The sequence below is a fragment of the Babylonia areolata genome, chromosome 6 (genome assembly GCF_041734735.1).
Source record: "Babylonia areolata isolate BAREFJ2019XMU chromosome 6, ASM4173473v1, whole genome shotgun sequence".
In the NCBI taxonomy this organism is placed as follows: Eukaryota; Metazoa; Mollusca; class Gastropoda; order Neogastropoda; family Buccinidae; genus Babylonia; species Babylonia areolata.
Window position 1 is genome coordinate 17,295,849 of NC_134881.1, and position 26,262 is coordinate 17,322,110.

Below are 26,262 nucleotides of genomic sequence, written 5' to 3' on the forward strand. Positions count from 1 at the left end.
TAGTCAGTGGCAAGTTGTAGGAGCACTTCTTTCCATCCAATATTTAAACTGGTTTGAAGTCAGACTGAGGCCTCAATAAGAGAGAGTGAAAGAGGGTGTGTGTGTGACAGTGTGTATGGGTGTGTGACTGTGCATATGTGTGTGCATGTTTGTCCATGTAGAGGGAGCAGTTTTTCTATGATAATAGAAGCTTTCAATAATAAGGGTCTTCACATACCTAGTCAGTGCAGCATTATCATATAATTACTGTTTGCTTGATTATATGTGTATCACTTGAGTACTTTGGTGGGGAGTGACAAAGATACCATGCATTGGAAAATGTACCCTGGTACATCAGTGCTTCGAGGCTGGAGTCTGAGAGACTGCACAGTTTTTGTTCATTCGCATGTTACTTTTGCTTGCATAGGAACACACAACACACACACACACACACACACACACACACACACACACACACACACACACACAGATTCACCCACTCACTGATGCAGATATATCTACATGTTTCATGTACATACTGACTGCCAAGGCATAGTGTGTACATGTGGCCTTGCACATACATGTATTGTCTGGCCAATATGTGGATTGATGAGTGGATGGATAGATAAGACATAGTGAAGGATAGACTATGCTGAAAGCCAGTGGGACCTGTAAGCATTAAGAGCCAAGGAACTTCCGAGAAAAGGAAGGTAATGCTATTGGGAAGAGGGCTGTGGGTTTGCGGATCTTGAAAGATGAGGTGAAGGAAGAGAAGGGGTAATGAGATTGTTGATGGTGGAGGTGACAATGAGAAGAGAACCTGCCCCTGTATTTACTGCCAGCCTGTCAGTCTGCCACAATACCAGATCAGGCTGCCTCTCCAGTGAGGTGTGGGACTGGCTATTGATTTTGTCCATGGTGTGTTGGTGTGGTGCGGGCTGGGCACCTTATCCCTGCTCCCTGTTTGCCTGCCTCCTGTCTTCTTCTGGAAACACCCCTCCCCCAAACTCCCGTCCTGTTGCCAGCTCTTCCTTCCCCTTTTCTGGTTGGCATGTTCGGTGTCCTCTCTTCAGAGATTCTTTGGCCGGCCTGTCCATGCCTCATTTCAGTCACATGCACAGCCTAAGTGTGTAGCCCCCTCCCCTCTCCCAAGCCCCCCATACCCCTCTTTCTTGCTCATTTTATTATTTTCCTTTTTCATTGCTTGCCTGTGTCCTCGTGGGTTGAGAGCCTACCAAAGAGATGAGAGATCCTGTATCTGAGTCTCACAGAAGCCAGGATGTTTGCTCATGATATATCTTCTTTACCCTTGTGTGGATACTAGTCTTTTGAGTAGAGGTTCTGTGTGCAGTTTATACTTCATTCAATTCCAAGTCATTGTGTGTAAAATAATGGATGGCAACTAAATAGTTGGCTTCAGAGAGAGAGACAGAGACAGAGAGAGCACCAGCACCAGCACCAGCACAACATTAATTCAGTACAGAAATTGATCATGACAAGAAAAGAATGTAATGCAGAATATCATTTTACAATATTGTGATACAGTTCAGTACAAGGTTATTTCTGTCATTCGGTGTGATACAATGCAGTACAAAGTTATTTCTGTCATTGCTTGCAGGAAACCCATCCTGTTCTTTCATAGACATGATATGTCAGTGCCACTTGTTACCTTTGTTCCATCCCTTTGTTTGCCTATTTTTGTGGGCTTGTCTGGTTCCTGTTGTCATTACTGAAAGCACACCTTCCTGCCCTGTGTTTTGTTTGTTTTTTGTTTTTGTTTTTTTACGATGCACACATAACAGTTGTTGTTTCTGTCTCAGTTACTTTATTGGACTGTCCCTTATTACTTTATTGGACTGCCCCTTTCTTTAAAAAGAAAAATCTGTATTGTGTACATACTATACTATTTCAGCACATGAAAAAAAAAATTCTGATCTTTTCACAAGTTTATATGAGGTCATGTCATAGTTTTGAGGTAACAGCTAATGTTATGGATTATTTTATATATTTTCTAATACTCTGGCTATGCACTGCATGGTTTAATTATAAACATAACAGGTGTGCCAGGAAGTGAAATTGCCATTTGTTTTGGCAGGTACTGTATACATACTTTAATCCTTTTGCCATCAAAAAAGAACAGTTTGACATGGTTATCGTTTTCTGCAATGCTTGGGAGAGAAACTTCTGCTTTCTGCTGAATTAACCAAGATTCCTTTTCCTATTCACTTTCAACCCTGATTCCCAGGGGCTGGAAATACTGTGTTGGAAATATCCTTTCTCTCTCTCTTTGTTTCTGGCTTTTTCCTTTTCTTTTTGTTATCTTGCATTTGTTTTTTCTTTGTTTTTTTTCATATTTTCTTCTTTGCTTTCCATTCACCTGTATTCAAAAATAGCCTTTTTAAGATTTTGCATCTGAGGTCTTTTTCTGAACTTGATAATTGAGCACTCTTTACTATGTTGAATATGAAGTATGTTTATACTTATATTTTTTATACCAAGGACACATTGTGCCTGTTCGGAACTTTTGGTCTTGTATGCCTGATATTGTATATAATTTTATAATTGTATTGATGACTAACAAATGAGAAGAAGAAGTAGTTAAAAAAATTATACTTCTCGTTTGTTTTATGTAACTTAAGTTCACGTTATTTTAAAAAATCTTTTGGAAAAATAATTGATGGAATGATCAACATCAGAAACTTGTCCAAACTCAATGTGCATGAATGTGACTGTACTTGCACCTAATTTTTCTTTCCCGCCTCCCCCTTATTTTTGTTGTTGTTGTTTGTCTGCAAAGTTTACAGAGAAGATATTTTCAGTTTTTCAATCTTGATATTGCCCTGTATCAGTGTATGGTTGGCTGGGCTATTGGCATCAGATACACATATGATAACACCCATTCCTGATAAACCCAAAATGTTTGATTGCTGGGTATTGCAGTGACCTGTTACCCAGGTACAAAGTGTATTAACACAAGAGTTTATACTTTGTTAAGCGTACATTCATTATGAGTTTGTTTTCTTATTGAACTGTTGGAGCGTGTAGAACTTTGTGATGTTCTGTGGATGCGACACCTTTTTATCAGCAAATGTGTCAACAGTATCTCTTTCTGAGATAGTCAAGTTGTCTTGCATCTTGTTTATAATTGTTTCCTGACTGATGATGGTTTCAGACCTGCTGCAGTGCACCAATGAACCCAATGTGTCAATTCCCCAGCTGGCCGACCTGCTGATAGAGCGCACCCAGCACAGCAACTGGGTGGTGGTCTACAAGGCTCTCATCACCATTCACAACCTGGTCAATTATGGCAATGAGGTGGGCTGTGTGTTTGTGTGTGTGTGTGTGTATGTTTATATGTGTGTCATTGTGTGTGACTCCATGTATGTGTGTGTGTGTGTGTATGCGTGCAAGCGCTTTTGTCCCAGAATAATGACGCCAATAATTGCCCTGAAATGATGTGTTGCATGGTTCAGGCTGTACAGAAAATTGGCAACCAAATTCTTCATCACCTCATTTTCTGTTGTGCCATGATTACCTCTAATTGCTGTGACACGAGGTGGAAAAGGAAGTGTGTATTTAATGCCAGATGCAATAGCAGAGTGGTTGGAACATCAGCATCACAATTAATGTTGATACAAATTATTCAACTTTGATTCATGGATTGATGTAATGATTGCTTTCTGTTGGTCTTATATCCACTGAGGTACAAGGATGATATGATTTGTCTTTTAGATACAGTCTTCTCAAGTCTTTGTCTGCTGCTTCACTTTTCTCTCTTCGCAAAGAGGGTGGTTGTCTTTCTGCTGTCATTGATTGTAGAGGTTGACCTCATAACATATAGCATTCAACAGCTGCTGCTGTTTCAGTCTTGGTGAAGAGAAGTGACAGCAATGCAGGTTGTTCATTGCATATGGTATGACCCAGTTCTTGGCCTCCTCCAAATGGTCCTTCAACTGCAGTTATGTGACAGAATTGTTATTGTTGTTGATTGTCGAGATTCGCTCAGTAGTTGATTTTAAACACCTTAACCCATTCAACCCTAGGGAGTTTACAGCCTTGGAATGTTTCTGTGCCATATGATATTGATGCAGAAAAACAAACAAGATATACTGAAGTTGACTGGGTTTTCCTCCACATTGACACATATGGACACAGCCAGAAATGCTCTTGAAGTTAATTTCCCTTTGCTTGTGGTTTATGCATATGTAGGAACATGTATATGATTTCAAGGAACAAATTTTGATGCTACAACAATGCTCTGGCGCAGGGTTGATCGAGTTAAGTGAAGTGACAGCAGCTGTGGAGGCTCATCCTACTCGAGGCCTTCAGTAGTTGCTTCATGGTCTCATTTAAATGTTAATGTTGTTATCAGTTGTTGATAGCAGAGGTTCACACCTGGACCTTGGCCCCAAAACAGCAGCTGTTTCAAGCCTAGTAAAGTAACAGTATTGTTGTTTTATCGCTGAGGTTGATCTAGTACCTGTATTACAGTTGTTCTATGGCAGAGGTTCACCCAGTAGCTATACTGTTATTGTTTTATGGCAGAGGTTCACCTAGTTACTGTAATACAGTTATTTTATGGCAGCACAGGTTCACCCAGTAACAGTATTGTTGTTGTATGGCAGAGGTTCACCCAGAAACAGTATTACAGTTGCTTTATGGCAGAGGTTCACTCAGTAATGTGTTACAGTTGTTTTTTTTTGGCAGAGGTTCACCCAGTGACTGTATTACAGTTGTTTTATGGCAGAGGTTCACCCAGTAACTGTATTACAGTTGTTTTATGGCAGAGGTTCACCCAGTAATGTGTTACAGTTGTTTTATGGCAGAGGTTCACCCAGTAACTATTACAGTTGTTTTATGGCAGAGGTTCACCCAGTAATGTGTTAGTTGTTTTATGGCACAGGTTCACCCAGTAACTATTATAGTTGTTTTATGGCAGAGCTTCACCAAGTACCTGTATTGTTGTTGTTTTATGGCAGAGGTTCACCAAGAACCTGTATTGTTGTTTTATGGCAGAAGTTCACCCAGTACCTGTATTGTTGTTTTGTGGCAGAGGTTCACCCAGTACCTGTATTGTTGTTTTATGGCAGAGGTTCACCCAGTACCTGTATTGTTTTGTGGCAGAGGTTCACCCAGTATCTGTATTGTTGTTTTGTGGCAGAGGTTCACGCAATACTGTATTGTTGTTTTATGGCAGAGGTTCACCCAGTACCTGTATTGTTGTTTTATGGCAGAGGTTCACCCAGTACCTGTATTGTTGTTTTATGGCAGAGGTTCACCCAGTACCTGTATTGTTTTATGGCAGAGGTTCACCCAGTACCTGTATTGTTGTTTTATGGGATAGGTTCACCCAGTATCTGTATTGTTTTATGGCAGAGGTTCACCCAGTACCTGTATTGTTGTTTTATGGCAGAGGTTCACCCAGTACCTGTATTGTTGTTTTATGGCAGAGGTTCACCCAGTACCTGTATTGTTGTTTTATGGCAGATGTTCACCCAGTACCTGTATTGTTGTTTTATGGCAGAGGTTCACCCAGTACTAGTATTGTTTTATGGCAGAGGTTCATGCAGTAGTGTGTTGTTGCTGGTTTATGGCATTGGTTCACACAGTACCTGTATCATTGATTTATGGCAGAGGTTCACCCAGTACCTGGCCTCCAACAACTGCTCCTTCAACCTCAGTGGCTTTGTGGACAAGGGAGGGGTGCAAGGTGAACATTTGATGTTTGATTCTTTTTTTGATACCTCCATATAGAGTTAATTACTGATTAAAGTTGTTACGATAGGCCACCTATGATTGCATGTTTTCATTGACATACACGAACATACAAAAAAAAAGAAAGAAAAAAAGAAACTTTATATCAAACCATTTATCAGAAACACTGCCTATACGAAGTCGCAGAAATTTTGTGTCTTATCATTTTAGGGACTAAAGTTGCATGGCATCAAATCCATCTTCAGTAAAACCAGTATGTGTCCTCAAGGTTAAAGACTTCAAAACCTGTGTCTCGTGTTTGAATAGCCATTGTTTAAAAGTATTTCACCATTGTTTATTGAAAATGATAACAAACCATTTTGCCCAATTCTGCTTCAGCACTTAAAATCACAGTCGTTTCTCCAGTGTTAATTTGATAAATTTCTTTACATATTTTCCTGTGTTTTGTTTATTTGTCTGTGTTTCCCATCCAAATTATTTTATTTCATGAACATTAATTAAACTTTCATGAAACTTAAGAATGGACAAAACTTAATTAGAAAATGTATACAGCCCAAATCAAGTGACTAATTTATTATAGTGTGTGCTTACGTTGGTTGCTGTGTGCTGCAGGCTATGACATGTCAACATTTATCCGCCGCTATGCCAAATACCTGAACGAGAAAGCTGTCTCATACCGCCAGATGGCCTTTGACTTCTGCAAAGTGAAGAGGGGGTAAGAACATGCTGACACACTACAGTTCACCATGACTGAGGTGGTGACAGATATTTTCTGCTGACTGAGACCATTGTGCATGCTGTGAGTGCGCAAAGTGAAGAGACAGTTACATCTGTTTTGCTGGTGACAATCATTGAAATGATAAGTACTTCTTGTGGACTTGTGGTGGGTCTTGAGATATCTCTGCTGATGATTAATCATTAATAGCAGATTTGATCCTGTATCTCAATTTTATTATTAATGATTAGAAGTGTAATTCAAATACACATTGGGTTTTTTGTTTGTTTTAAAACAGTAATGCAGACTTGTATGTACTCAGTTGGTATTGATTGGTTCCACCTAGTCATTTTGGACTGGTCTGTGGCATTGTCGCCAGCATCCTTATTTGGAGTGGTGGTGGCTTCGATAGGGACACACCTGTTAGTTCATCTTTTTCTTTGCTGTTTTGATGAACTTAGCTAGCTTGTGTTGTTTGTGATGGTGGGTAGTTGAGACATAGGTGCTGTGCTTTACACCCTGTTGACATTGGAATCAGTGCATGCACACATATGAGTATGTGAATAAAACTGACACATTCTCAGAAGTTTGGAACATTAATGGCCCCTGAAAATAGAGCATGGGTGCAAGTGTAAAAGCCTGCTTGTAGAAATGAGAGAACAGGGGACCTGCCACACACATGAACAAACATGAAAGTTGTAAGCAGAAGGACTGTGCACATAATGTATTGATTTGATTATGATTAAGACACTTGGTACAGTGCTCTTGTTGATTGTCATTGGTTGGTCTTATGATGTGGGTACTGCATTTGATAGGGATGAGTTTGGTTATGCTCAATCAAGCTGATGATACAGATTCCAGTCATTGTCATTATATTAAGCTGTGGAATATGTATCAATATCAGTATCAATATATCAGTATGCTTAATTTGCAGCAGAATTATTGTCTTTTGCTGGAAGGAGAAAAAGGAAAAGAGAAATGGTTACAGTAACTGTTACTTTTTTTTTTATTTCAGGAAAGATGATGGACTTTTGAGAACAATGAATGCAGAAAAGGTGAGAATTTTATTTTTGTATTGTCTGTCTGTCTTTTTTTGTTTTGTTTTTTTGTTCCCGTTGTTTAAAATATTCATGTAAAACTTCCAACTTTATGTTAATAAATTTGAATGAAGAACAGCAAATGTTTTGAAAATGGTTGCAGGAAATGAAGATTGAAAGAGAAAAAGAACAGATTGTTGTGAATCCACATGTGGTTTAGGATTATGACTTCAGCTTTGTGATGATGTTGAGGTGTTCAGCTAGCTGATAAAAGGCTTCTATACAGCTTTGTGCCATAGAATGCAAGCCTTGGCATTTGAAGACAGGAGGGTCATCAGATAGGTGGTTACTATTGGTGATCCTTCTTTTCTTGCTTGGATTAGGGAATAAAAAGGGTGGGGCTGAATTTATTCACTTGAGGAAGTGTGTATTAATATGGGGTTATTTTGTGGTGTTAAGCAATACAGGTTTCTGTAGCATTTGTTAGATGAATCTTCAGTTTTGAATTATAGGCAAGCTTGATAGTTAAAAGCAAAAGTCAGTTCCCAGCAAACTGTGGTGTAGAAAACTACCCGAAGTATAATTTGCAGCACATTTTATCCATACATTGTTAAAATCAGTAACAGACATGAAAAAGCAAAATGTTGTTCAGCTTCTTGTGCTTTAGCAATGTTAACTTTAGTACAATATAGTTAATTTGTGTCCACAATTACTGGTAATAAGGAACCATGTGTTGTTGTTTTTTGCACTGTTGGTTAATGCACAGTGTGTGTGTACCATAATGTTGAAGGTGTTACTGAGTGTCCTGTAACAAACCTTAATGTGGTGTTCACAGTTGCTGAAGACTCTGCCAGTGTTGCAAGCTCAGCTTGATGCGTTGTTGGATTTTGATGTGAGTATTATCTTGTGAGTGTGTGTGTGTGTGTGTTTGTGTGTTTGTGTGTGTGTTTATTAGAACCCAGAATAAATTAATATTGTTTATATTGTATATGCCTTTGTGCTTATTTTTTGTGGGTGGGTGGGTGGATGTGGGAGTGCACTTGTGTCTGTGAGGTTTGAACAGAATGTTTGAGCTGTTGGTGTATGGATGATAGATGAACAAGTCATACCTAGCCTTTTAAAGAATTTTGGTAAACAGGTTTGATTTGAGTAGGTCCGGTTTTTGTTTTTTTTTTTCTTTTTTTTTTTTTTTTTTTTTTTTTTTTTTTTTTTTTTTGCTGTTGTGGCTCCAAGTGAATATTAGTTAACTTTTTATGTCACACAGTTAACTTTTTTATGTCGTTTAATGTGCTGTGTCAGATGATAGCAAGCTGATTCCATCTGTTTTGTTCTGTGATGACTGGATGGCTGCTTTGTTTTTTTCTTTTTTCTGAAGCAAGCACAGCACCATGATGCTGCCTTCTGGAAGAGCCATGTATCAGCCAGTCAGTGTTTTTCTCACGATTAAGCACACCCCTCTCAGTGACACCATCGTCTGTAGTCAACCACTGAACTGGGTGTACCTGCAGATTTTTAATGTGGCTTTCCTTCGAGCTCTTTTGAGGCTTAGTTAATAATATTTTAAACAAATTTTATAACCTTGTCCCCTTGAGTAAGTATATACAGTGTAAATGTGTGGTAACAGAGCAGAACAAGGTCAGTATGTGTGTTGACTGTGTTTCAGTGTACCCCCAATGAACTGACCAACGGTGTAATCAACGCCTGCTTCATGCTGCTCTTCAAGGACCTCATCCGTCTCTTTGCCTGCTACAATGACGGCATCATCAACTTGTTAGGTAACTCCACATTTCTCTTACAGGTGTACCTGTTAACAGTTATAGCCAGATCAGTTTGTCAGGATTTTCTTGACATCTGTTGTGAGTGCTGTTTGTGCAGGTTGATTTGTTAGGTACTTTTATCATGTTTATTGTGCAGGTACTTGTTAAGTGATGGCATCATCAGTTAGTTTGTTCTACATGTACATGGTTGGGTGATGCCAAAATTATGGTAGGTGAGAATGTGTATGGTTGAGTGATAGCTTGAATTGTGGTATGTGAGATGGTTCTGTTTGAAGACTTTTTGATGTCATCAAAACTGGGTGCCAGAATGTGAGGCAGTCACAAGTGAGAATGTCACAGTTGTTTGTACTTTAACCCTTTCACCGCCAGTCAGTTTAGAGAATAAAATTTCCTTGTGGTACAAACACAGAAAAGACAGTGGCTAAGAATAGCTGGGGATTCTCCCTGCGTTGTATAGAAAATATGGCCTGTCCTACCACCGAATATTAAGAGCAGTAGGTTCATGGATAACAGACCAATGAATGGTCACCTTTCAGGGACATGGGTCCTCTACCATGCCTGTGCATAAATGCGAGCTTGGTGAAAGGGTTAAAGAAAAAGAAGAGCTTGGCATAATGAATGCAAACATCACTTAAGTGTGCAGTGTGTGTTAACATTTTCAATGAGTCTTTGTAAATGAAAGAAAACTTTTTCATGGGCAATCACAACAAAGACTTTTCCACCCAGAAAAGTATTTATCATCGCTTCAAAAAGAAACCCCATTGAACATGGAACCAGTGTGTAAGTTAGATGTTACTTATTGTGTTTCAGAAAAGTATTTTGTCATGAACAAGAAGCAGTGTATAAGTTAGGTGTTATTTATTGTGTTTCAGAAAAGTACTTTGACATGAACAAGAAGCAGTGTAAAGATGGCTTAGACCTGTACAAGAAGTTCCTGGTGAGAATGGAGAAGGTGTCAGAATTTCTCAAGGTAGCAGAGGTGAGTACTCACATGATCCCCCACAGTGGGTGATTGATGACTTGTTGCTTCATTTCCTTATGTCAGTTGGGGAAATGGTGGTCAGGGCAGACATGCCTGCCATCCCGATTTGTCCACATTTGATCCAAAAAAGCATGAAGAATGTTTACCCGTTATGAAAATACAAAACTATATGGCCATTTCATGTGGGAAAAAAGGCATGTGATTGATCTTCAGATGATTGCAATGGCAGCTTGGACATGTTGGTTTTCTCTGGAAACCAGAAATTTAGAAAGACTGTGTGATGAATTAACAAACTTAAAAAGTACATGGCAATGAAGAGGAATGCATGTGAGAACTACACTGAAAAGATTTCAAGCAGTGATTAAGAGAATGTGTGTGGAACACTGCCTGAGGCAAAATAACATGAGCGTCATCTACAGCTGTGTGATGCACTCAGAGCTTTTTGTTTGTTTTAGTCTATGTATGTGGTGTCCTGTGTGTAAATCTTACGTGGTGTTACTGGTAATTTGGTTTATTCTGGATTTTTGGAGGATGTAGTACTGATTGTCAGATTCTGGGGTAGGGCTTGTCTGTCAGGGATTTTTTTTTTTTTTTCAAGGCCTGACTAATCGCGTTGGGTTACGCTGTTGGTCAGGCATGTGCTTGGCAGATGTGGTGTAGCGTATATGGATTTGTCCAAACGCAGTGACGCCTCCTTGAGCTACTGAAACTGAACTGTCAGGGGTGCATAGTGCTGTTATAGGTGTGTACTTTACATGCCCTGTTAACCTGCATTCCTGCAGAGGTGGGTCGCTTTTTGCATTTTGGTTGATTGAAATGTCTTCCTTCCCTGAACAGATGTGAGAAGTTAGTGTGTGGATCTCGGGTTGATTGTCTGGTCTATATCGTTTACACTGAAAGGCCAGATTCAAAGCAGAATTATTTTAGTTGTCAGAAAAAACTCTCTTGAAAATTTGTTGTTCACTTTGTTTTGAGGTGTTGCACTTCCATATATTACTCACTTTCATAGCAGAAAATCAGCTGTTATATTCAAACATTGACCACAATATCCATATTGGTTCTTCCAATGCCTGTGTGCGCATGTGTATGAGTGTGTGTGCTAGCATGCTCTTGTGTGTGTGTGTGTGTGTGTGTGTGTGTGTGTGTGTGTGTGTGTGACTTCTGGCCCAAAATATTGGCTGACATAAGAGGTAGACACTTATTGACGTATACAAGTATTTATGAAAGAAAATAAATCAAAATGTGGGGTAATAGAAAGAGGGAAAACTGTGAATTAGTCATGACACAGTTAAGAGAAGCAATAAATGTGGTCTGAATTCTGGACTGAAGAATGATGACCACTATAGATTCACCATAATGTCAAGATGAAATATGTCTGCGTTTTCAGAATGTGGGGATAGACAAAGGAGACATCCCTGATCTAGCCAAGGTAAGTGACTGGTGCCTGGTAAGTGGGGGAATATTTTCAGTGTGTTGTCTGACATGGATCATGCTTCTGTGAAAATGGATACTTTTTTTTCAGAATTCATTCATTTTTCACACCTCAACACCAGTTGTGAAATCATAAAAAAGGTAGTTTCAGAGATAAAGAGAGATCTGCAGACTTTTTTTTAATTTATTATATATATATAATTTCCAAATAAACTTGAATTGGTTCTCAATATTTGAGTGGAGGAAAGACCAGTACCTGTGATAGATATATCTGAATAACAATTCCACTGACAGTGCTGTTTGATATGTGATTTCACATGCCTTTTTGATACTGACCTTTTTGATCTGTTTTTGTCATTCAATGAAGGAAAATAGTTTTGTTTACAAGAGTGTGATCCATGTCTGGTAATTGTTCTGAATTTCACCGGTTGCATGAAAAGCTTGTTTATTTTCATTTTTGTTTTTGCTTCTCACTATTTTTTGTGTTGTTTATTCTGGTGTTGGTGGCTTTGCTGACCACACTGTCATACTTACACAAGATTACTTCCTTGTCTTTTTTGGGGCTGGAGTTGGTATGCCCTGTTAAGCATTGCTTTGGACAGATTTACATTACCCACCACTCTTGTTATTGGTGTATTCTAGAATGGGTTTTCCTAGTTTAGACAGGGAAATCGGAGATGAGGTGTTTATTTGACAGTGAGAGAACCTTAGTGTTGGACAGGAAAAGCTTATTAGGACCAGGGGAAAAAACACTAACTGAAGGACCCAGAATCAGAGATTCATAAAGCAGTAGTTCAGTGAAAACTGGTAGTTTGTCAGGAACTTTAAGCAGCGAGCCTTGTGAGAAAAGAATGAAAATACTTACCTGCCTTTGCTCATCTAATGGTGGTATTACCTGTCTGATAGTTGTCCAAGATCGTATTCAGCAAGTCTGATAGTTGCCCAAGATGGTATTCAGCAATAATTCCTGTCTGTGACATAGCCAGGATTGTCCAGAATTAGCCAGGGTAGTCCATTTGCATCCTGGATGATAAGTGGTAATAATATTGTCCTTGGCAGTTTAGCATAAGGGAGAAAATGATACTGGACATACTTGCCTAAGGTGATAAACAGCAACAACTTTACAGACATTATAGTCATGAACTAATATATTATAAAAGTGTGTAACAGCAAGAAGTTGCATGCCATTTGTGTTGTATTTTATGCGTCTACCTTTGAATGAGGTTCATTTATTTATTCAGTATATACTACTTGTTGTTCCTTGTTGTTTTATTTACATGTTGTCTTTCATGTTTCTTCACTGGATGTCTTCCCACTCTTTCCCCTCTCCATGCAAAGCTCCACTCTACTTCATCACATTGTTGTTCCAGCATAAGCACTTCTCAAACTGCTGTCAGTCTTTTTTCTTTTCTTTTTTTTTTTTTTTTTAAAGATTAAATATCAAAATATTATGATTAATAATAATGATTAAAAACCAAAAAATATACATGTATAAACATGCATAGTTTCCTTTGCTTAGTGAGCTTCTGTAAGAAAAACAAAGATAACAGTGCAAAGTATATTTCAAACAGAAAAAAAAGGTTAAATCAGTATTTGTTTGTAAAGATACAATTATTTGTAAAGAACGGAAAAAAATTACATAATTTAATACAAAAACTGCAGAATGCTGTTCTTTGTCAGTTCTCTGGTAATGATGTTCAGGCATGCAGAACTCACTTCAAGTTTCACACTACCTTTGTTTAAATATCTTCTGCTGTAGGTAATCATAAGAGTAACATTCCACATACATGTAAGTGTCCTTGAGGTGTTGTTTTGATGTTTCTTATTTTATGATTTTACTGTAATTTCTGTAGGATTTTGATTTGTACTATGGTGGTGTTTTGTCCTTAGTTTGCTGTTTGTTTTAGTCAAGACTGCATGTTGTCACTGTGTGTTCTAGGAGAATGATGGTGTCCATGTTTATATATAAAAATCACTTTATTTTTTCCTTAGGTTTGTTAGTGTTTTTTAGTTTGTAGTTAGATTTTTTCTTTTGGTTTTCAGGGATTGAAGAACAATTCCCTGTCAGTAAGTGTGGATTTCTTTCTGCAGCTTGCCTAGACGTGTATGGGTAATATATACTGGTAACAGCATGGAGCTTAGCTTGTACTGGTGTGTATATATGACACACAGTTGGGAATTTGTTCACATCTTGGACATTCTTGTGTGTTATGCTGACATGTGTGAAGAGAATGAGAAACTGATAACATTGGTTGATGCGTAAAACATGGACTGACACACATGAACAGTGTGGAAAACTGATGACTGATACTGATAGTGTTGACATACATAGCATGTTGTTTGATTGTGCTGACTTGTATGTGCTGCAGTATGGAACGCTGATGAATGGCACTGATGTGTCTAACTGAAAGATTACGACAATAAATGTGACACCGAATGATTGACAGGACATGCGTATAATGAAAGAGAACATTTTGTCAGTATGACAAACACTTACATGCTATAGGTCGGAATGATTCTGTGCATGGAAACAGTGGCCTGCTACTCGTTCTAACTCACCATTTTTCCTTGGGTTTGACTAACTTTAGGTCTTGAAATAACTTTTTTGTCAGAAGTGTTCACCGCATCGCAACAGTTCAGTGACTTGTAGTGCAGCACACTCATAAAAAAGGTCATATGAGTAATCCCCAGCATAACAGGACTCTTGAAAGTAGTGGAGCTCTTAGTGTGGTGAAAGAGAAACAGTTTGCCTTTATTATCACCCAGCATAAAAAAATGAAAGAAGTTCAAGAACATGTTTTTTGTTTCACTGCTTGAAAACTTTGGAATGCTTTGCTGTCCAGTATATGCACAATACCACCACAGAGTGAGTTCAAAACATCAAAAAACAGATTTGATCAGTCTCTGTAGACTCTCTTTGTGTGTGTAAATATGGGTGAGAATGAGTGAATGAGTTTGGGATTGGAGGGAGGAGGCATTTTGCATCACATATACAAGATATGGTATGATACATAAATGATTATGATGATTCAGTGAGACAGATTTGGTCAAATCATTGCTCTGCATTGTCTGCTGCAAAGGGAACTTTTGGCTTTGTGTATGACTTCACTGACTGGCCAAGACTGTACACACACTGTAGCCTTAGTACTGCAGTTGACTGAAGCCATACCTCACCTCTTAGTGCTGCAGAGTGAACTGTTTATCTGGCATTGTGACACTGCTGTTGATAGCAAAGTGAGGTTTGTGTGTGCTAGAGGTGTGTGGTGTGTGTGAGGTTTTAGGAAGTGTACCATTTACTGTCATCTGCTTTCATTCCCCACTCACTTTCTCTGTCTCTCTCATGCATTCAAACAAAACCAATTAATGTTTATTAGATGCCAGTTTTTTTGACTCACTTGTGTAAGCAAAGTGAGTCTATGTTTTAACCCGGTGTTCGGTTGTCTGTGTGTGTGTGTGTGTCTGTTTGTCCGTGTATCCATGGTAAACTTTAACATTGACATTTTCTCTGCAAATACTTTGTCTGCTGACACCAAATTAGGCATAAAAATAGGAAAAATTCAGTTCTTTCCAATCATCTTGTTTAAAACAATATTGCACCTCTGGGATGGGCACAAAAAATATCAAAAAAGCCAAATTATATGCAAACTGCATTTACTGTTATATTTATATATTTTTTATTCTCTAAACTTGGCACTTTGATCTGATATTCTGACACAACAAGAAGAGCAGTCATTATTATCATTTTTTGTTCAAACAGGAACTTCTTTTGCTAAGCATGGAAGTTTTATTTATTTTGCAAACGTTTTGGTGCAGATAGTAAAAAAGGGAAATTACTCTGTAATTAATGCTAGGGGACTAAATTTGCTTTAAACTGATCTTTCTCATCTTAAACATTACATTTTGAAATTATACTCAATACATAAAAAGCTTGTGTGTTTTACTCTCAGTGTGCAGGGCTTTCACTCTGTTCATTTGCCCAAGTGGTCTTTTTCGGAAAATACTAAAATCAATACGACCAGTGGATCTATTGGCTGAGCCCTGAACTTCATGGGGAAAAATCAATTGCGTACACATATTTATACACATTCAAAGCTCGTGCTCATATTCTTCGTGAACGCGAACAACGCCATTTTGTTTCAAGTTGTTGACCTGCCCGTTCAATCCTATATTCAATGGACAATACACGATAACATGTGATGGAAAGTTGGAGAAGGAGACCGTTAAATATTTATTCAGAGAAAGATTTGTGAACGCCTCATCACTTACTGGATTATACCCCAAACTGCCATAAAAATATTCACAGAATCAGTCGGAATTTCACAGTTAAAAATTGTAAACCATGCGAGTTAATACCCTTGAATTGATGAAACGAAAAAATTTCCAGTCTTGACTTTTCTCGAAATGAAAGTCCTTTTCACTTCACACAATGTTTAGAAGTACTTGTACTTGGCTCTACATGTTATTAGTTTAACAAAATACTAAATTTTCATATCAACTTTAAAACTATAAAACTAGAATGAACATAAAAGAGAAATTGAATCAACCGTGTCGTACTACATTCCCGGTGGGTGTAACTAAACTTGTACATCTATCTAGATCTAGAGAAAACGGCTAAATGTTGCAGTGTGATTGTGGCGCTAGCCACGTTTCCTTTACCGTGGACTTAAAAAGAATTTTTTATTGCCCTTAAAGATTTTTTTAATGCCCAAGATACACCAGAATAATATGATTTAAACAGCGTTTTCACTGCGAATACCGCAATTGATTTATCACCCTTTAAAAAAGTATGTTCAAATATTGAATTTTAGAACGTCAGACAAGGAGCCACGATAGTGTAATGGGTAAGACAGTTTCTTCTCACCCGAACACACGGGGTTCGAATCTGGGTAGGACTTTTTTTCTTTCTTTTTTTTTTAACCCGAAGCTTTATAATAGCAAATATAGAACACATTTTAACAATTAGATTTTTTTTTTTTAAAGTGTATCACAAGTGAATCTTGATGGCCTTGCCTCTCTTGTATATCACTTGAATTGTTCCTCTCTGATAACATACCTTTATCCGTCAACTTTTTTTTTCATAGGATAACCATTGGTTTGTTGGTCTTTAATACTTCTGACAGTTAAGTTAAAGCTGTTATCACTGGCAGCCTTAATCTTTTTGTGTCTTGCCTGGCTTTTTCTTTTCTATCTTTCATTGGCTTATTTGCAAGTGCATAGCTCATTATGTGTGCGTTTTGTTGTTGATTTTTGTCGTGAACATTTTATCATTGTGTGGCACATAATCTTTGAATATCAAGTGAATAGGCATCATTACAGTTTAGGTATTGAGATCTTATAAATCTGTTTTGTATGTGTTTGCATGCATATATTCATGTGTGTGCATGCTTTCATACATGCATATATAAGAAATGGAAATCCTATTACCGATTATGCAATTGACAAATATTCTGACACAGTTCTACTTTATAAGCTTTCAGATATTCATCTCACAGTTTCAAGAAACATAGCTGATCTCTTCACTGGAAGAAATCAGAATGTGCAAAATGTGACAGTGATACAACTTTTGTGGTAATAGAAAATGAGGAAGAAATTGGTGATAGCTGTCAGTGCAGGGAACAGTGAACAGATTGTGTTAGGGTGTGTGTGTGTGTGTGTGTGTGTGCACACGCTTGTGTGTGTGTGTGTGTGTATGTGTGTGTGTGTGTGTACTGACCAGTCTTTTGAAAGCTCAAGTCAGTCAATTGATGCGATACACATTGTGTATGTGTTTGTGTGTGTGTGTCTGTAGGCACCAGCCAGTCTGTTGGAAGCTCTGGAACAACACCTGACATCTTTGGAAGGGAAGAAAGGGGCGGCCACCACCACTACCACCCCCAAGTGAGTAAAGTTAAGATCTGTGGGCTTTTCCTTTGGTTTCCTACCACTTCTATCTGCAAGGATGTCACACACAGGATCTTCTGTTTCATACAGACTGGTTCTGCATAGTCACAAATAGGATTTGCACTGTACTGGCTAATTTAGTGGTGGCTGTTTATTCCTTGGTGTCAAAGATTTGTCAAATAACAAAGTGTTTACAGTTCTTTCAGATATTTTGCATCGGTCAAATTGTCAGTAGTTTTGATAAAAATGTAGTGTACAGTTTGTATTGGTGAGTTAAATGACGTATTGGCATTTCGCCCTTAAAGTCAAGTTGTTTGTGGCTGTGGTCTTCATAGACCCTGTCTTTTTTTTTTTTATGCCTGCAACAGCCATTTATTAAGAATAGTTTAAGCTGCAACCGTTTGAATATTGGGTTGTTTTTTTTTAGATGTGCAAATAAACTCATAAAGTATCTACAGGCTATCAATCTTTACTTGAAAGACATTCATGGAGAATTTTCAAACCTACAATACTCACAATAGACATGAGTGTTGTCAGGGGGAGGGAGGAATTTTGTTCGTGTGATCTGCTGGTATTCTTAGTTACACCTTGAGCAGACTGGTGTCGTGGCAGGATAAATATGACTTTAGTAGCTGTCATTTATTATGAAGTGAAGATAGCTTTTTTCATGCTTTGAAAGGGTGTTCTGCCCTGTGATGTGCACGTTTAAACGGCATGGGTTTTTTCAAACTTGCAAGATAGAACATAAAAAAAACAGATGTTGTCAGGCCTGTGACATACTAATGCTCATTGACAGTGTTTTCAGACATGTGACATACTCATGACAATAGACAGTGTTTTAAGACACGGGACATACTCATGATAATAGACAAAAATTGTTATCAGGCATGTGACTTACTCATGACGATTGACAAACATTATTTTCAGGTAAGTGACTTACTCATTGATTGATTGATTGATATGGATATATAGGCCTATCATTGGTCAGAGACCAAGCTCCCAGCATTTTACAAACACAGGGTCATTTGCACAACAGACTGCCTGCCTGGATAGAGCTGACTGACGGCTGCTACTGGGCCCTTATCATTCGTTTCCTGTGTCATTCAATCAGATTTCAGGCACACACACATACACACTCAGACATGTAACATTGTCTTTGTATGACCATTTTGTTTATTGACCCCACCATGTAGGCAGCCAAACTCCATTTTGGGGGTGTGCATGCTAGGTATGTTCTTGTTTCCATAACCCACCGAACGCTGACATGGATTACAGGATCTTTAACGTGCGTATTTGATCTTCTGCATGCGTATACACATGAAGGGGGTTCAGGCACTAGCAGGTCTGCACATACATTAACCTGGGAGATCAGAAAAATCTCCACCCTTTACCCACCAGGCGCCGTCACCTAGATTCGAACTGGGGACCCTAGATTGAAAGTCCAATGTTTTAACCATTCAGCTATTGCACCCACGACATGACATTGTTGTCAGGCATGTTACATACTTGTGACAGTTGACAGATGATGTGTTCAGGTTTGTGACAAACTCATGACAATTGACAGATGTTGTTTTCAGTTATGTGACATGCTCTTGATGATTGACATTGTTGTCAGGCATGTGACATACTCATGGCAGTTGACATTGTTAGGTATATGACATACTCATGATGATTGACAGATGGTGTGTTCAGGTGTGTGGCATACTCATGGCAATTGACAAATGATGTGTTCAGGCATGTGACATACTCGTGACAATTGACAGATGGTATATTTACTCTAGGCATGTGACAGACTTTGACAAAAAAAATTGGCAAATGGTGTTTTCAGGCCAGCAGGGTTTTCTTCGGCACTGACGGCCATGACCACCAACAGCAGCGCTCTCTCCATCAGCGAGAGTGAAAAGAAGAAAATCGTTGATGATGAAAACCGACAGCTGCAGCAACTCAAGGTGGGAGACAGATAAGAGAGAGAGAGAGAGAGAGAGAGAGAGAGAGAATGTGGTGTGTACGTGCAGAATGAAAGAGTTTGTATGTATCTACAAGTACAGGGGCTTGGGCTGGCAGATATTGGAGAGTTGTTGATGCAACAGCTGTGCGTGCATTCTGCACAGGTTGCATCAGACAATATTGAGCAACCTGTGTATGTGCTACATGATGCACAAGTCGCTTCAAATCATTGAGAAGCCTGTGGAACTGCTATGGACACATACTGAGAACCAAATGGACTAGTTTTAGACTGTGGTCAGTCCAGTGCACATATGTTATCTTTTTAGCTGTCACTAAGGTAGTGGAACTGGATTAACGACCATTTCTGTAGAGGTTGAAACTGAATCACAACCATGGTGTTTATGATCTTGCTGGCACCCCCTTGTTAATCAGGTGAATGAGCAATGTGTAACATTCGATTTCATGGAGTATACTGCCTTGAAAATAATTGCACTATGCCTGCTTTGCCAGTTTCTATCCTGGATGTAATCCCTTGCATGACCACACTCTTAATTTTTTTTTTTCTTAATACAACAATACATATTGTCAGTAACAATGATTGGGTTTTTCTTCCTTTCACTTCAGTCTTATGTGTAAATGTCCTTTGCTGTGCAGTGCCATTTTTTTGTGCTGCAGTCTTTTACATTTTGCTGTATGTTACTGTTCCTTTAAAAGGTGTTACCGCTGTTGGGTCAGTGTGCCTCATTGATGGTGTCTGATGGTTTCTGTGCTAACATTCTTCACTATCAGTCAGTGCATGGATGCTGTGTGCCCTGTCCTTACTGAAAGATCCTTTTGATCCCTTGATGTTGACTGAACTAGTCTTGGTCTACTGACACTGCCTCCATGGCAGACATAGGTTGTTTGCTTAATGACTGCCGAAAAGCACAAATTTCACAGTCATTGGTTTTATCTTTTTTATTTTAGTTTATTCATTGATCATTATTATTATTATATATTTTAATTCATTTTATTTTTTGTCTGTCTTGGTGTGTTCAATACCATACTTGAGATCACAAATATGGCTTCACTGCCTCAGATATGAAGGAAGTTATTTGTCTGATGACTGCATTTTTGCACAGAGTTGACAGTGATTAAAAAAAGCAAACAAGAATCTTTATTTTTTGGATGGGCTGGGTGTTGCCTTTGTGAAAATACCATACTTCGAAATCACAAGGAAGACCACATAACTTGTGCCAACAGTCTCTTCTTTGTGACAAACCAGGAGCTAGAGACAGTGACCGACGTGGGACAGGTTCCTCTGTGATGTCAGTCATTGTCATCTTTTAATAGGAAGTGCTGAATTTGATTGTCCCACTCCAGTATGTGTGTTCTGCATTTGTTCATGATTTTAAATGCATCTTTCTGATCTGTTTCTGATCTTGAAATGCCTTCTGCTTGCTTCAAGTGAGCAAGGTAAGCATGCAACAAATTTTGAAAACAACTGTTATTCCAAAGATGAGTAGTGTTAGCATAATGGGAAGAACAGCTGTCTTGGACATGACAGATCCCAAGATAATACTTTTCATTGAGTATAGGGTCTCCTCTCCCCTTTTCTTCACTTGACCTTGAGTGATGATACAGGAACTTGTATCAGTCTAGTGAAACGGTTGTGGAACATGCCTTGTGCTACAGGAACAGGGCACATAACACAGAAACCAGTCGAACAGTCACCTGATTCTGGGCTGAAGTCAGGACATTGAACTGAAAAAGAGTGGCACTACATTGTGTGTGGTGTGTCTTCCACAGGCTAAGCCATTCGGATTTGAAAGGGAGCAGTTAGTTATAGTAAGAAATTGTTTTGATACACTATAACCATTTGACAATAGCCAAACAGCACATGTCTGTCCTTCCAATGTGTGTCTATGTATGATGCCTAACAGTTGACAATGTCAGAACGCTTAAAGAATTGCAGTGCTGACAGAGCTTTCTCTCCTGTAACACCGTCAGCCAAATGCTGCTTTAGAACTCTTCTAAGTTCACCCTGTCCCTCTCCCTCTGTCTCTCTCTCTGCCCCTCTCTCGTTTCTCTCTTTCTTTCCCCCTCTTCGGCTGCTAGACGTCGGACTCGGAGGGGACTGGCGCTGATGCTGAAGTTGACTTGTTGGCCTCTGAGGCTGGTGACACTAACCTTGGTGATGTGAGTAACTGACCTCACCTCCCAGCCACTCCCACGCTGCTTGCCTGCCCGCCTCATCTTTCTTCTTCGTGTTCTGTCCAGTGGCTGGGAGTAGGTGGGGAGGGGAGGGGGGGGGGTATGATGTGGAAAGCTGTGTTGGTCCAGCTTGTATGATGGCTGCAGTTGATGTGCTTCATAGTCAGTGTGGATTGTTTGCTGTGTTGTTTCTTTTAAATTGTCATTCTCTTTTTTGTTTATTTATATTTTGCTTATCTTAATCTCTCTCTTATCACATGATTTGTTCTTGTTGGTGTTTCCTGGATTGTGTCTCTAGCAGTGTGGTCACTTTTCTTGCTCTTCTCTTCCCCCCCCTAGCCCCCTCCCCTGTGCTCATTTCAATTTAATGATGTGATAACATTTTTGTTGAGTGATGTATGCTGGTTCAGATATCTCTGTGCTGTGATAAATTTGGAAGAAAGGATGTCTGTACAGTAAGTGTTTGTTTAGATATCAAGCCGAATCTCTCCAGCAACACAGAAATGTAAATTGACAAAAAATTGAGAGCTTTCTTCAGAGCAGAGACGCAAATGTTGCCTTAAAATGATAGTGACAACTTGCTGCGGAGGTGCACTTTAAACAAAGTACAAGCAATTAAGCTCATTGCTCTGTGTCATTCCTATCAGATCCAGTGTCTGGCCTCTGTAATTGAGTCCTCAATGGATGGAGAGAGCAGGGAGGAGGGGCGGGGGGTGGGGGTGGGGGGTGATGAATGAAGGAAAGATATAGAGGATGCAGGCAGGAGGGAGAGAAAATTTGAGGAAAGAGAAGTGTTTGTTGAGGTGACAGTGTTTAAGAAAAAAGCAGAATGGCAGTCAACAGAGGTAGCTTGACTCCATGTACGCACTGCATCATCTTTTACTGGACTCCCAACAGTTTATGAATTAAAGTTTAACTCATTGTAACCTCTGCCAGACTGGTACTGTTATGACAGCTCTGTTTTCGGGAGAGTTTACATCAGTTGATCATAATGTTTTGGTTTTCTTTAAAAAAAATAAAAAAAAAGAAAAAGGTTCCCCACTCTTTTCAGTCTGCCCCACTGTCAGCTGCTTACTCATTTGTTTAGTGCTTCTCTTTAAGTCGCTTAATTCCAATTTCCTACCCCCTTTTGTTTTTTAATTTATTTTGTTACATATTTTTATTCTTTAGTATTGACAGAAAACTACAACATTCTTTGTTTTCTTTGCATGTTTGTTGTTGTGTTTTCTTTTCTCTGCCTTTCTGTGGTATTCCTCATGTCATGCTTCCACTTGTTCTAGAAAGGGCTGGGGAATGTGTGTGTGCTCAGAGCAGGTGTGTGTGTAAGGTCTGTTTTTACTCGGGTATTAAAACTGTGGTAATGTGTGTTAGGTTCAGTGAAAAAATATGGTGGTGTGATAGTGCAATGGTTTGATTATTTAACTGTTAATCTGAGTGTTCTGGGTTTGATTATGGTAATTGTGTCTGGTGGACAAAGTTGGATTTTTTCCTCCCAATCTCCCGGGTCAGCATGTGTGCAGACTTGCTAGCATTTGTGCACTTGCAGAAAATAAATATGCCAGTTAAAAGATCCTATAATTCGTGTTGGTGCATTATAGGAACATGAGCATAACCAGCATGCATGCCCTGCAAAACTCAGAGGATGGCTGTAGGGTAAAAATGGTTCTACACTCAAATGTGGGAGTTGAGGCCAACAAACACAGAGTCAGAAGTGAAAAAACAAGACCAGTGAAAAGCAGACCGTGTGAAGTAGATTCAAACAGATTTGTGACGGGCGCAATAGCTGAGTGGTCAAAGCGTTGGACTTTCGATTTGAGGGTCCTGGGTTCGAATCTTGGCAGCGGTGCCTGGTGGGTAAAGGGTGGAGATTTTTCCGATCTCCCGGGTCAACATATGTGCAGACTTGCTAGTGCCTGAACCCTCTTCGTGTATATACACAAGCAGAAGATCGCATATGCACGTTAAAGATCCTGTAATCCATGTCAGTGTTTGGTTGTTTTTGGAAACAAGAATATACCCAGCATGCATACCCCCGAAAACAGAGTATGGCTGCGTAAATGGCAGGGTAAAAATGGTCAGACATGTAGTCTGCTTGTGTACATACGAGTGAACGTGGGAGTTGCATCCCACGAACGAAGAAGAAGAAACAGATTTGTGTGCAGTATTTTAAATCTGTATTGTGTCAGTGTCTGAATGACATGCAGCTTTAATTAGTTATTGTTTGTGCATTGTGCATGGTGGACGGACTTGGTTAATCTATGGATTGACTACATTTCATTTGAAGTGTATTATTTTTGACAATGTTTCCATTGTCTTTTCTTTTTTCTTTCCTGTCTCTTCCTGTCTGTTCAACTCTGAGAGGAAAAGATGTGGTGTGTGCATGTGTTTGTGATGAATGAGATAAACATGATTCAGTGAAGTCCAGCGTATACAAGGAAGAGCTGTCTTGATGACATGAGCTTTGATTTGAACTCTGTGTAGTAGTGTAGTGTGATCTGTGTGATTTAGATTAGTGCTGATAGTGATGCAGTACTGTTTATATAGCCTTGGGTGTTTAGCGTGAATTAATGCATGTGTGTGTGTATAATCAGGTACACATGGTCTGGCTGTTTGGAGGGTATGACAGCGTGATAAACAACAGGAATGTTTCTGTATGCAATGTATCTGCCATGGTGTTTGTGGGACATGGTTATATGTAGTAAAGCTGGAAGGAATCTGTTTATGATTGATCATTGGGTTTATATTGCCTTAGAGAAAAAAAGGTTTCTGAAGAGTGCATTTTGACTTTCAAAGTTGTATGTCGTGATTTTCACATCAAAATCAAGATCTCTTTATAAATTGTCCAGATGAAGAGAGAATGGTTACAACTTGATGATTTTTCCCTAACTTGATTGTGTGATGCGATGGTAACCGCATGTGCCTTGTATGGTGGAGACAGACAGAGGGGGGTGAGACAGAGGAGGGTGTGACAGAGGAGGTTGTGACAGAGGAGGGCGACGACTCATTTGAGGAGGAGACTGCAGGCCTGCGGGAGGGCATCATGCTGATCGTGGGCTGTCCTTTTGATTCTTTTTCCCTCCGTCCCTCCCTCCTGATCCCCACATACCCATCCTGACCCCCTTAGTCTGGATCTCTTTTCCATTGCACACCTCACTGTGGCTTTCAGCAGCTATGGAGTTTTGTTATTCATCCATTCATTAGTTTATTTATGTATTTATTTATTCATATATTTGTTTGTTTGTTTATTTATTTATTTATCCATCCATTCATTCATTTATTTATGTATTTATTTATTTGTTTGTTTGCTATTTGCTTATTTGATCCAGAGTTTGAGTCCAGGTATCTTCCAAACACATGATTTCTGATTTACAGTGTGATACCCCTCTTCCGTCTGCCTCTTCCCTTGCCACAATGGCAAAGACACTGTCTTGACTTTTTATTGTTTTTTGTTTTAGAAAGTTGTTCCTTACAGAAATTTAGTGTATCTTGATTACATGATGAAACAGTCTTGCTTGCTCAGGCCCATGCTCATACACATGACAAATGGTATGCAAAAATTGTTGGATGAAGAAGAATGATTATGATTGTTCCATTGAGTTTGTGTGTCTGTCCCAATCATAATCCATAAGAAAAATGGATGACCAGTACTGGCGATCAGCAACTGTTGTTAATCACAAAGTCATGAATAAATCACAGATAAGCAACAGCATTGACTGTTAGTTTCTGTAATAAACATAGTGTATGTAAAACAAGACGTGACCCAGATATGTGCACTGTACAGTGTGTGAAGGAATCTTACAGACAGATGGTAGTCAGTGTTGGGAGGTGAGGTATGCTGAAAGGCATTATCCATGTTCTTTGTCTGGTCTCCGCCACTCCTCTTACACAAATTGTCTGTTGTTTATCTGCCCTTTCCTACCCCTCTGCCATCTCCACCCACATCTCCTTCCATTGCTCCCTCTTCTCCCAGTGTCCTTGTGCACTTGCAAATCTGGACATTGCTGCCAACCTCCTCACCCCCTCACTTCAACACCCCACCCATCTCCCTCCCTCCCCCAAAAATCACTCCAGAAAAGCCCTGATTACAAGGACTGTGTTTCCATACATTGTATCTGCCAGAGTTTGTTGGCTAACATTATGATCTTTCAGACTCAGGATTACTAGTCTTTATTCATTCTGACTCAAGTCTGTAAGCAGTGGAGAAGAAGGTGGTGGAGAAGAAATGTTAAATAATAAAAGATATAACTCTCTGTGATCACTGCTAAAAAGGGTGTTTTTTTTTCTTTTTCTTTTTTTTCTCCCATAACAGTCAGGTATGGATTTGTGTTTCTGTGTGCAAGCAGGTTCTTGTTTTGATTCACTTTTTTGTTGTTGCCATTTCTGTTTATTTTTCAGTCTCGATTATTCATGATGTGATAAAGGGCCACAGCAGTTGCTACTTACCTCCACCCATCTCCACATGTAACCTCTACACCCTCCCTCCACCAAAAAAGACCCTGAAAAAAATGAGAAAAGGCACTTTTGACTGCAGTATGTGATGTTGGGTGTATTTGTGAGTGACAAGTTAACTCTCCACCGTTTCCAGGTCAAGCACTCTGATCGTAG

At 39.2% G+C, this 26,262-nt stretch overlaps 1 protein-coding gene across 10 annotated transcripts in view; it reads left to right on the top strand.

The window, feature by feature from the left end:
• LOC143282797 (phosphatidylinositol-binding clathrin assembly protein-like) overlaps positions 1-26,262 on the top strand; it is a 63,771-nt gene that overhangs the window by 8,610 nt on the left and 28,899 nt on the right. For 7 of the 10 annotated variants that reach the window (XM_076588566.1, XM_076588569.1, XM_076588571.1 and 4 more), the window contains exons 2-14: positions 3,152-3,294; positions 5,614-5,689; positions 6,307-6,409; positions 7,425-7,464; positions 8,282-8,338; positions 9,110-9,221; positions 10,097-10,203; positions 11,594-11,635; positions 13,681-13,704; positions 17,426-17,514; positions 19,346-19,466; positions 21,562-21,642; positions 24,596-24,706. In XM_076588566.1, the coding sequence (XP_076444681.1) occupies positions 3,152-3,294; positions 5,614-5,689; positions 6,307-6,409; positions 7,425-7,464; positions 8,282-8,338; positions 9,110-9,221; positions 10,097-10,203; positions 11,594-11,635; positions 13,681-13,704; positions 17,426-17,514; positions 19,346-19,466; positions 21,562-21,642; positions 24,596-24,706 (1,106 nt within the window). The remainder of the gene's footprint in view (positions 1-3,151; positions 3,295-5,613; positions 5,690-6,306; positions 6,410-7,424; positions 7,465-8,281; positions 8,339-9,109; positions 9,222-10,096; positions 10,204-11,593; positions 11,636-13,680; positions 13,705-17,425; positions 17,515-19,345; positions 19,467-21,561; positions 21,643-24,595; positions 24,707-26,262) is intronic. The other 3 variants (XM_076588573.1, XM_076588568.1, XM_076588575.1) reach the window with 3 other exon arrangements.